Source organism: Carassius auratus, unplaced genomic scaffold (assembly GCF_003368295.1).
Source record: "Carassius auratus strain Wakin unplaced genomic scaffold, ASM336829v1 scaf_tig00022470, whole genome shotgun sequence".
Classification (NCBI taxonomy): Eukaryota; Metazoa; Chordata; class Actinopteri; order Cypriniformes; family Cyprinidae; genus Carassius; species Carassius auratus.
Genome location: NW_020525188.1, coordinates 53,801 through 65,732, shown reverse-complemented (window position 1 = coordinate 65,732; position 11,932 = coordinate 53,801). Strand labels below are relative to the sequence as shown.

Genomic DNA, 11,932 nt, shown 5'->3' with positions numbered 1-11,932 from the left:
AGTATGGGTCACCATACTTGGCTGAATGTCACGTCACTTTCACAAACAAAATAATTATAACAGATGTTATATTAAACAATAATTTATTTATTTTTTATTTCCTGCTGAAGAAATGTAAGCTTGCTTCTTAATGGTAAGTCACTGTATATAATATCAGGGGTAGTAAGTGCTTTTAAAGAATGAATACAGTAATTATACAAAAAATAGATTTTTACAAAAATCAAGGCTTTCCGTCCTTTCCACGTTCACTGGTTTGGGTTTTTTGCTGGTCTTTCATTATCTTAACTCTCATGTTGTCTCTCCATGCTCTCTTTTTTTTGCCTTTTTTACGCTTCTTTGTTGACTGATTCTGGTTGGTTGCTTGTGGCGGTCTCACCGCGCATTTTCCCTGGAGTTGCTTAGGTCCTGTTTCACCTTTTGCCTGTATGAGAAGAAAGTAGAATGTTTACTTTATAGATCGTGGTATAGCACCATTTGCATAGTAGTATTAAAGTTTATCTAAGTAGACTTAAGGTTGTTGGTTCAAATCGCACTGGTGGACATCCATGAACTGGAGAATTACAGAGATCAATCGAGGACAGTGAGAGCACAGAGCTCAATGGTTTACACAATCGACACACCTCCCAAGTTCTGGTGTACGTTTTGCTTCAATGGAATTTTAAGTGTCACGTTTCCAAAGACAGTGCTTCATTTGGGACCAATGTGATGATGCAAGAGAGTTACTGAGCATAGAAAAGGATGGGTGTGATCTCTTTATTACCTGTCCCGACAAGTATCCCTGTCACAAGAGCTTCAGACCATTGAATAAAAGAACATCAACAATCCACAATCTAAATTTACTTTGTAAGAATGAACAGAGTTTGCTATGGCAAGCATGGCTGTGATAACTCAGAACTTATCACAGAACTCAGTAACAACTTAGAAATGAAGTGAAATAAAAGTTAGAAACCACTAAAGATAAGAAACTTTCACCATCAATTGTTACTCAAACAGATTCATAGCATGACAAACAGTCTTGATAGCAGAAAGGGTGTGGTAACTCTGTGCAGGAATGTTATTGGGACATCATCAGTGACTGTTTATGTTGGCTGTGAGTGTGTGTATGCACATACCTTTGAGTACCCTATTTTACGGACTATAAGTTGCACTTCTTTTCATAGTTTGGCTGGTCCTGTGACTTATAGCCAGATGCGACTTATTTATCAAAATTAATTTGAGATGAATCAAAAGAAATGAACCAAAAGAAAACATTACCGTCTCTGTGCTGCTCAGTGCTCCTGTCGTCTACACTGAAGACATAGAACGCCCGCTTGTTGTTTTCTCTTTGTTCTTGGTTCTAAATAAATGCAACTTATAGTCCAATGTGACAGGTTTTTCCTCGTCATGACGTATTTTTGGACTGACGCGACTTATATTTAGGCGCGACTTATAGTCCGAAAAATACGCTATATGTTGCATATCTCTGAAAATAGACACTTCTAACGTGCTCAGTGGCTCAAATCATTGCTTGAACCAGCAACCTACCAGTTACCAAATCTTATAACCCAATACACCACACTCTGGAAATAATGATAAAGGTAAGTTGCAGGCTGAATTCAAACCCAAATTTCCCACATAAGCACCACAGTTTAACATATCTGGAGCACACATTTGAACCAACAACCTTCCATTTACCAACTGAACTATAAAGACACCACTTGAAAATACTAAATAAAAGGTATGTTGCAGGTTAAATTCAAACACAAATGTCCACACGTGAACCAGGAACCTTACATTTACACTCCACTACACCACACCACCTGAAAATACTGGATAAAAGGAGAGTTGCAAGCTAAACAATACTGAATAAAGGTATGCTGCAGGCAAAATTCAAACCCAATTTTCCCAAACAAGCACCATGTCTGGAGCACACATGGCAAACCTTTGGGCTACATTTCAAAGCTAAAAGATGGTCATACCTGAGGGGGTGGACGTGGGGGGAAGGTGCAGGGCGGCCTGCTGTGTTTCAGGTGAAATGGCAGGACACACGAGGGGTCCAGGGGAACCCAGGGAACCCCTGGAGACACTGCTGGGGGTCCGCAGTGTGCGTTCTGCAGGTTGTACACCCCGCGAGCAGCCTTGGTCTCGTCGCTAGCTTTAAAGATGGTCAGGAAACCCTCACGAGGTTTGTGGACTAACAGGTATCGTCCTTCCTGTAATCTGGGGCAGGTGTTAAAAGACACCTTTATTCAATTACAACACCGCAACAGCTGAAAGGAAATTTGTAGCTGATGACACAAGCTTTCCAGCGCAAACAACGAAAATGTCACATCCTTACAAATACTGAACTACAGGCTCAATACCTAAAGCTTATGCATGTCATTTTTAATGTTAAAATGTTTTCAAATATCCTAGCTTAATATGCAGAATTACACACTTTTAAAGTCAGACTGAAAGACAAATTTCACATTACAATATGCAAATCGCGCTAAGGGTAAAGTGACAATTTTAAAATTGATCTAAAAAAGTGAAAAGAAACTCACGATGAGACTTTTTTCAGTAAATGGTAGAGGGTGTTTAAACATCTAGCTGGCCTGGGGGGAAAAATATTATATTAAAACTTTACACAAGAGATGATTAAAATGAATAAATATATGTACATATATATATATATATATATATATATATATATATATATATATATATATATATATATATATATATATATATATATATATATATATATATATAAAACAAATCTGTTAAACTTTTTGGAATTGGAATTTTTATTTAAACAATTAAAAATTGACTATAGATTCACTCACTTGAAGTCACAGGTGACGCTCTGAATCCAGTCGTCGGGCAACATCTGCATATGTGCCACTTCTGATGTGTGCGCATTGATGCGACCTACACGGATATCAAACAGTTTGTGAACAACTAGCCTTTGAATGCACATACCACATTAAGTAGATTGCCCTTTTTCTTTTCTTTTTTTTTTTGCAAGTCTTTAATCTTATCTGATAATACTTCCATTTAATTTATGTAACAGCTGGTTAAGCTACATTTCTATTTAACTGTCAATAGCTAAAGAGGTTAAATTTGAGAGCCTTAAACCAGCTCACCGTCTGAAGAACATCTAAATCAAACTCAGGCTGTGAGAAACACGGCAAATGTTGCAATAATTGTTCCCACGTTGTGTTTGTCTATTGTATCTCTGCCGTACCTCTATCGTATTTTCTCACAACTCGTGTTGATGAATTGAGTCTATTAGATGAGTGAAACATGTTCTTTTGAAAAAAATTTCTTAAATGTAACTCATATAACAAATACTTGCATACACAGTTTTAAGGCAGCTTTAATAGTCTTTTTGGTAACTTCATAACTTAACAGATGACATAACTACGACATTGCACAGTCGTAGTTCCTTTCGCGCTTTGATATGAAATGATACAGTCTACAGCGTGTGCTAGCGCATCTGTGAATGCAATTAAAGAGCATGCGCTATGAGCACAGTAGCATTTCTACGATAGTCTGACTCGCGCATAGCACGGAGGCGAAGTGAAGTGCGTGTCTAAAAAAATCTCCCAATGATGTGGTCGTAAGGATGTTCCCCCATCTAAATAAACGCAATTCTTGTCAAGAAAAACAAAACATCAGTTGTGAGTGGGGTGGCTGATCGGAGCTCCACCCCTGTGTCAAATTTTTTAACGCATTAAATTGAAAAATTAAAAACGCCTGCATTAACATGTTAATTTTGACAGCACTAGTAATAATTTTCCACAACCTTGCTATTTAAGTGTAATTTTAATAAACTAAATGCAGGAAAAGTGGGCATTGTAGACTTCCTTCAAAAAAATAAAAAAGATCTTATATATGATCTTACTTACATTATTTTGTGACTTACTGCTCTAAACTGCTTCAGTACAATTTTCAGCTAGAAAGTTCTCTTGAACCTTATGTCCGTTACCATTAGGGCTGGATCCTGGACTAGACCCAGAAAAGACTAGATTCTTTTAACAAGCCTAGCAGAATCTCTAAAGCAAACGATCCGCCGAGAGCGAGGCTCTTCTGCATTCTTCTGTGATTCTGAGGTCTGTTCACCTGCAGGCTAAGACTGCTGTCAGGCACATTGAGGACATTCTTCAATTCACTGTCAGTGTCACAGGTTTCCTCAGAGAGGATAGAAAATCTCTGCTTCCAAACTCTCCAAACTAAAGCAGTCTCTTCAGCAGAAGAGCAGTCTCCTTCCCTCTTTCTCTCGTAATGGAGAAACCCAAGTAGCCTTACACCCACAGCGATATATCACTCATGCGGTCGCATTCTTCTGCAGCCCTTTCAAAGCTGTAACGTTAGCAGCTATGGCAACCCTGACTCAAAACAGTGAGTCATGCATCATGAGAGAGGCATGCTGGGAGTTTACGGGAAATTCACTTTTGTGCTAATTCCCCTTGTTACAAAAAATAACACTCCAGATAAAACATGAATACTTCTGCCTGTCTGATTTTGCTTCATTCCAAAAATGTTTGTATATATATATATATATATATATATATATATATATATATATATATATATATATATATATATATATATATATATATATATATATATATATATATATGTGTGTGTGTGTGTGAGATATATATATATATATATATATTCACCTTGACAATTTGTGATTTGCATTTAAGTTTCGTTTTGTTTTTATCTGAGGAAGCCAATGTAGCAAAAAGTTGATTTAAGCAAGAAGTAAAACTCAGTAAAACTGTAGTATTCAATTAAGAAAATTATTTATACATGATTTTTTATTTTATTTTTATTAATGTTTTTTTTATTTTAGGACATTATTATAAAACAAAAATATATTCAATATTATCATAAACATTAAATATTTATATTATAAAAATTCATCAAAATCGTATTATAAAAAATCTAAATTATAATTTTAATTAAAATTACCCACTATAACGAAGCCTGAAAAATGCTTTAATTTAATATTGCAAATGAATAATCAAGTCATCAATTTTTACCTACATATTTTTACAACATTGTCAAGACTCAAAAATGCTTTGAGTCAATGATTTGTTGCAATCTATTTTTTATCAACATTTATTTTTACTACAACATGAATAAGTTCAATCTGTTATGAGCTAACACATTACAATTTTAGGTTAATTTTTATTACACCAGTTTACAAAAACTTGAATTGCTAATGCAAATAATTATTAAATCAGTCAAACAGATTTGTGACATTATTACAGCATATAGCACTATAAAAATACACAACGCAAAAATGCATTTTAAGAACTTTCATGAGAGCTAAAGAGAAAGAGATCAGATTTCATCAGGTCTCTTACTTATGAAGGACACAGTGCTGGAGTGCAGAAGTTTCTCGGCCCACAGCTGACAGGCCTCGGTGTGGGTCAGACTCTCGGCCCCGTAGCACAGCTGATACTCCAGCTTGGGTAAGACATGCACCGGGACGGCCTGGAGGAGAGCAGACTCAATGATTACCCACTCAGACGGCAGTTCTGAGTCACAGTCCTCTATAAACACATGCAGAAGAGAACCATTGTCTGGACAGAGTCTGTTAATACATTGATAAGACTGAAACCCAACTCTACAGCTCTGCACAGGAAAGCCGAGTGTTTAAAGAAGGGGTGTGGTGGACGTTCCTCAACCCTGGTTAAAATATCAAGATTAATGCTTGGCATATTGATACACTAACTCAAATCCAATAAAGGGTCGCTAAAAAAAGAATCACTGACAATGATAACAATAATAATGATGATAAGAGTTTTTACAAAAGAGCTGAGGAGTTTAATGATGTTGCTCCTCCTGTGGCGTGTACTTCATCATTTTAACTACAGGATCGCTGTGTTCGTGTATTAGCATGTGTCCAGCTCACCCTGAAGGTGTCTTTGTCGTGTCTGGGGTGAGCGATGTCCACACTGCTGCGCACCAGGAGCAGGACGTCCAGCAGACTGTAGAGTTTGTACAGAACGCTGCCCTCTGCTGGAGGATCGAAGTCCATCTCATCCTCAGCACTGCCCTGAAGATCCTCCTTCAGAAGACCTGCCATAGATGGAGAACCTTCTTTATTTCTTTCAAATGTAAAAAATATAAAACATGGGCCCTTTAGATCATAATTAAATGCTAGTATTATCAGATTTTTCCCCCTCTTAGATGTGAGACATATCGGTTTTTTGAATGCTAGTGTGAATGGAAAAACCTGACCTGATTTAAAATTATTTCAATACATAATAATGGACTTAATCTTGCATATAGATTAGTTACAAAAAAATAAAAATAAATAAATATATATATATATATATATATATATATATATATATATATATATATATAATATTTAATTACATTTAAACCTCCAATATTAAAACATTAATAAAATTAAATATTTAAAAATAAAATATATAATAATATATATTATTTATTCTACTACAATTATTGTGATTCATTATATATATTATTTAAAAGCTACAGCAATAATAATAATAATAGTCACTAAATAACATCACTTTTTTGGGAGTTTCTGGAGAACGTCATCTTAACATCAGTGATATCGGATTCTTGCTACTGTACATTTAAATAATATTTGAACATATTTAAATCATATTTACACTTAATTAAATACTATTTATTTAAATTATTATTTCTACAGTAATTATGCAATTTAACTTTGACATGCACATAAGGTGTATTACCATTATGCCTTCATTTAGTCATTTCTAGAAAAGTGTTTTATTATGGATACAGGTCAGTTTTAAAGCATCACGTTTGAATAACCTCACGAAAACATGATTTTTTGCCCCTTTGAGAGGGTGTTTTGAGCACTAACGTTTTCTTTGAGTGGCTAGCAGCAGAGGAACGTCAGCGGGCAGCGTGGTGTCCTCTTCCTGTCCCTCTCTGGACTCCAGATACGACGTCACACACTGTTTGACCAGCGAGTGGGTTTTCGCTTCGGGAGCTTTGTCTTCTGGGACACGGGGCTTCACAGGCTCCTGGTTCTTGCTGGGGGTGGATTTCAGCATGGCGTCCTGCATCTTTAGAATCTGTCCGAGCTGATCGCACTCGCTGGATATTCGGGCTCTTTTGACGCCCTTCTTCGTTCCTTTGCCTGAAGGGTTTGCAGGGTCTGGTGTGGCTGGGTCGGAGGACACCTCTGCAGCCGTCCCCTGGGTCTGAGGTCTCTGTGGGGACAAAATGTGATCTATTACTAGTCGTTCTTCATCAGAATCCAAATCCTGGTCAGTCTTGTCTTTCATCATGTGTCTGGGCCGCTTGGTGGGAGGACACGGAGCAGAGCACATTTCTATCTTCTCCTTTGCATCTTCACTCACACTTTCCTTCCCCGAATTGGCAGTTTTATTCAGCGTACCGTCTCCCTCATCGGCCGAAGTGTCGGTTTCTCCTTGGAGCTTAGCTACGGTCGACTCGAGGGGTTCTGTGGGAGTGTCTCGAGATGTTGAGGTGAGTTTTGTTGTACCTACAGAGTCTGTCTGCCTCTTAAGGCTCGGGATATGTTGAGACGGAGTTGTAGAAGCTGTTTTTGGTTCGTTCTGTTCCTTCACTTTCTTACTGGGCTTGTAGGACTCCCCAAATGACTCCAGGTCTGTTAGATCGGTCCCAAAATCCATACCAGCATCATCCAACCCAGCCACACTCCTGGAGATCTTGTCCTGGGAAGAGTAAAGCAAAACACATACCATTTACAATCTTCATATTTTCAATGTTTCGAACATAACTCACAGTTATTTGGATTTACTTTACATTCATTTATTTAGCAAACACTTTTCCGGAATAATAATATAATATACAGACATAAAATAAAACAGTTATACATTATAACATAAAATACAATAAGCACACATAATGTAAGAATAATAAATAAAAATGTCTTCGTTCTTTCATCATTTTATATATACATTACCGGTCAACCCTTTGGAATATTTAAGGGTTTTTAAACATTTTTGAGTCTCTTATGTTCACCAAGCCTGCATGTACATTATGAATAATAAAATTAGTAATATTTTATTACATTTTAAAATAAGTCCCGATTCAAATTAGATTTTTCAGCAGCCATTACTTCAGTCTTCAGAAATAATAAAAAATAATAAAAAACAAGAAATGTATTAAATAAGTGTACAAAATAAGTGTCTCTTTTATAATAAAATAATAAACATATTTTAATTAATATATTATAAATACACTTATTTAATTTATTTATATATATATATATATATATATATATATATATGACCATGTTTCATATTTTAATAATATAATATAACAATGTTTCCTATATTAATTATAAAAATTGTTATATATATATATATATATATATATATATATATATATATATATATATTTTAGCTGCAGTTACTAAAATTTGGCAAATCATATTTCAGTTTTTTATTTATTGTTTTTTTTTAAATCCAAAACTAAATTACAAATAAAGAATAATAAGTTCTTTATAAAAGTGTTGTTTTTTTCTTAATATATGAACAAAAATTCATCTGCGAGAGGGTTCACTGTCTGGTGTCTCATCTTACCTCAGGAGGAGGCTGCGTTTCAACAGGGAGCTCTTCTGAAGTGAGGAAAAACACGGGACGGGATACGGTCTTCTTGAACGCCAGCTTCACGCTCTCTTGATGAAACAGCAGACTCCTCTCTCTCCAGCTCAGCTCCGTCTTCAGCAGAGGAGGATCGATGTACGCCGTCTTACTCTGACTGCTGCCTGAGAACAACCACAACATTCACCATGTGACAATACTGACCGGATTACGGATCTTACGGTCTACAATGAAGCATTTACAACATGAAGTGACCCTTCACCATTCATGGGATTCTCTCTGACCCAGACGGGGAGCTCCCAAGCTTCGGTGAACTCAGAGTTGTTATTCAGGAGCTGAAGGAAGGCCTCTTTAGACAAACACACCTGTGGCTCGTAAGTAGCGCAGAGTTTTTCTGCATTACTGTCATTGCTGATGGCCTGGAGATATTAAGAGACACCAGGATTAACAAAAGCACTAGATCTAGTTCCCACAGGTCCATCAAAATTAATTCATGAGCTATGGGGATCAGAATCAAATACATCAAGAATGGAAATTCAAAACAAATGTAACAGTGCCCTCTAGTGGTTAAGTCCACATTTTGCACAATAGAGACCTACAGAATTGTACATTTTAGTTTGCGATTAATTTATCACAACACCCTGTAATTATCCATCTCACACAGGCTACTTACAGTGTGAACCAAAGTTGCTTTTTTAGCTGGAGGAACCACATTTGCCACGGTCTCATAGTCTACAGGAAGTTGGGTGTTTTCTGCCATAACCTTTTTGTCTAGCATGTCTATTTTACCCTGAGGAGAAAATACAGTAGAGCTAGATATAACAAACAACAGTATATCTCACATCCAAGATCATAAAAGAAAGAAAGAAAGAAAGCAAACTAAGCAATACCATAGCAAGAAGCTGTTTCTCAAAGTTGAGAGAGAGGTCACCCATAAACTTTACGCTGGTCAGGCCGCTGATCTCCTGAATGCTGTAAACCTGTGGGTAACTCTTCACATGCTCCAGACAGGCCGTCAAATATTCCTGTCGGGAAAAACACACACAATCAGCATACAAAAAAAGATCTGTATTAATCGTTTTCATTACAATTAAATAGTTCAATAAATGAGTAACACCTCAGTGTAGCGGCTGCTGCCTGGAGGCGTGTAGCTGTACCCATCAGAGCATGCTCTAGAAACATCTTGCAGGTATTTCATAAACTCTGTCACCTCGTTCTTCACCTGCTCCGTCAGACACTGTGAAATGAGAAACGAGATGAAGCACACAGCCTTGCATCCACGCCGCTCAATCAAATCAAGACGAGAGACGTCTACCTTTGACGCTTTGAAGTAATTCTTGCGGACGAGCATGTTGAGATACATCTTGCGGTTCTTTACATTGAGGGTGGAGAAGCGAGGGTAGGGCACGAGAGGCTCGGGGAACGCTGCGGTCTCAGCTCTCTTCACAGGTTTGGCTTTGGTTGGTTTGCATTCAGACGTGGACTCATCTGATGCCAGGACGTTACTGACTGAAGGGGGTCCGTCTGGCTTCTTCTCACCGGACTCCTCGGATCTTCTACTAGAGCTTTAGAGAAAAGAGTTAAAGATAATACATCTCAATATCATATCGTGGCTCAACCCTCTTGTAGTCTTCTGATATTTTAGATAGAAACATTTACTTTATGATTGCTTTTTTTTACTTCACTAGGATAGGAGATGGGACTTCTGTGGCACTGAAATTGTGTATATGATTAAAAAGTGTGTTTTGCATTAATATTGCATAAAAAAAAATGTTAGTTGTAAAATAAATATATAATAATAATAAAGTGTAACATGGCCATAAGTTAAGAATTCAATCCCTCGATTTAGTAAATTGTAGCCTTATTGCACGAAGTCTTTAACTCGTTTGATTTCATTAACAGGAACCTGATTTAACAAAACAAGGGAACTAATAAGTCATTGGAAGAAATTATGAACTCGTGGGCATGATTTATCTAAAACGAGAGCAAAATAATAAAACTAATGAACAAATTCTTAATTTGCAGTCACCATAAATGTATTTGTGTGCACATGCTATGTTTAGGGCTATGTGGTAAATAGTATTTAATGTGTATTTATTTATTTTTATTAATTGTTATATAGCCTATAGAAGTAAATGGTGCATAATTTAGAGGAGCATATTGATCATAATCACAAAACACACACAAAAAAATACATATATTTATTATTATTAATAATTAATATTATATACTGTATAGATGTTCCATTTTGGTATCCCCATTAAATTAAATTTACAAAAGTGATTTCATATATATGAAAAACACAGTAAATCGTCTATTTTAACGTTTCAAAGGATTTTTCTGAAAACAAAATGCCAAAATATTTGGTGTCTAAAATATTGAAGCAAAAATGGAGCAACATATTCTGACCTGCAACTGCTACTTTATTATTATTATTTGAAAAAAAGCGATCATACTAACGTTAAATGCTATTATACTTAAATGACATACATCCATAGAGTATCCCTTACAGTAATTCGCATGATTTTATTATAGTTACTAACTATGGCAATCTGGTAGAAATGTTGTAAATTCAAGTATTTAGGCTACTTTTTTCCCGATATTGTAGCCTTGATATTGGTAGACGATAGTTACACAATCCAATTGTGTTTATGAAGAGCCATTTCATATGTGGTTAGTATGGTCTCGCAGTATTAATAACACAGTTTTACAACAGTTATAAAGAGGTCAACAGGATTTGATTAGAGTCCCATAAAGTTAACTTACTTGTGTAAAAGAGTGAAGAGTTCTTTGACGTTGGGTGCGAGCGTGAACTTGTCAAACACATCTCTGGAGAACACGAGCGGAGCAGTGACAGGAGCATCGTTCCTGAGGACAAACAAACCTCTGAGCTTTATACAACTCAGAACAAACACGAGCGATCTCAGGTCTGACTGGATTAGAAATAACATGTGTTTATTTAGCGAATCATATTGTCGCCTACCATTTTATCTCCATTGCAGCAGTTTCTTTTTCTTTTTTTCAGATGTAAATGTAGTTTACATAGTTAAATCATCCCACAGACTTCATGAGGGTCCCTCATCATTCATAGTGCGATAGTTTATCTTCCGGGGAGAAGCAAAACACATAACACGAAGGTTCCGCTTCGATTGACATTTTTGCTATATATATATATATATATATTATAATGCTGTTGTATGTGCAATACATTTGTTACAATACAATAAAAAAGTACTTCCAGTAGGTTTTTGTCGGGACTTGCTGAAAAATATCACTGGATGACGTAGTATAACGGTTTATAAAGTTTCACATTGATTATTTTCAAAAGTCAGAATGTGTTTATATACTATAATACG

General features: G+C 36.1%; 1 protein-coding gene across 3 annotated transcripts; it reads right to left on the bottom strand.

Annotated features, from left to right (window-relative positions):
• Positions 1 to 66: 66 nt before the first annotated feature.
• On the bottom strand, positions 67 to 11,718 carry LOC113077385 (little elongation complex subunit 2-like). Of its 3 annotated transcripts, XM_026249795.1 has the most exons (16): positions 11,560 to 11,716; positions 11,343 to 11,444; positions 9,892 to 10,141; positions 9,694 to 9,813; positions 9,467 to 9,601; positions 9,250 to 9,366; positions 8,839 to 8,995; positions 8,556 to 8,740; positions 7,344 to 7,682; positions 6,842 to 7,193; positions 5,891 to 6,057; positions 5,340 to 5,469; positions 2,805 to 2,889; positions 2,523 to 2,573; positions 1,959 to 2,199; positions 67 to 421 (listed from the first exon to the last, which is right to left on the bottom strand). In XM_026249795.1, the coding sequence occupies exons 1-16, from the start codon at positions 11,571 to 11,573 to the stop codon at positions 221 to 223; spliced, it is 2,646 nt and encodes an 881-aa protein (XP_026105580.1). In that variant the 5' UTR covers positions 11,574 to 11,716; the 3' UTR covers positions 67 to 220. The 3 variants fall into 3 exon arrangements, with proteins under 3 accessions (XP_026105580.1, XP_026105579.1, XP_026105581.1); XM_026249794.1 differs by having other exon boundaries at positions 6,842 to 7,682; XM_026249796.1 differs by lacking the exon at positions 67 to 421 and having other exon boundaries at positions 2,108 to 2,249; positions 6,842 to 7,682; positions 11,560 to 11,718.
• Between the last annotated feature and the right edge of the window lie 214 nt (positions 11,719 to 11,932).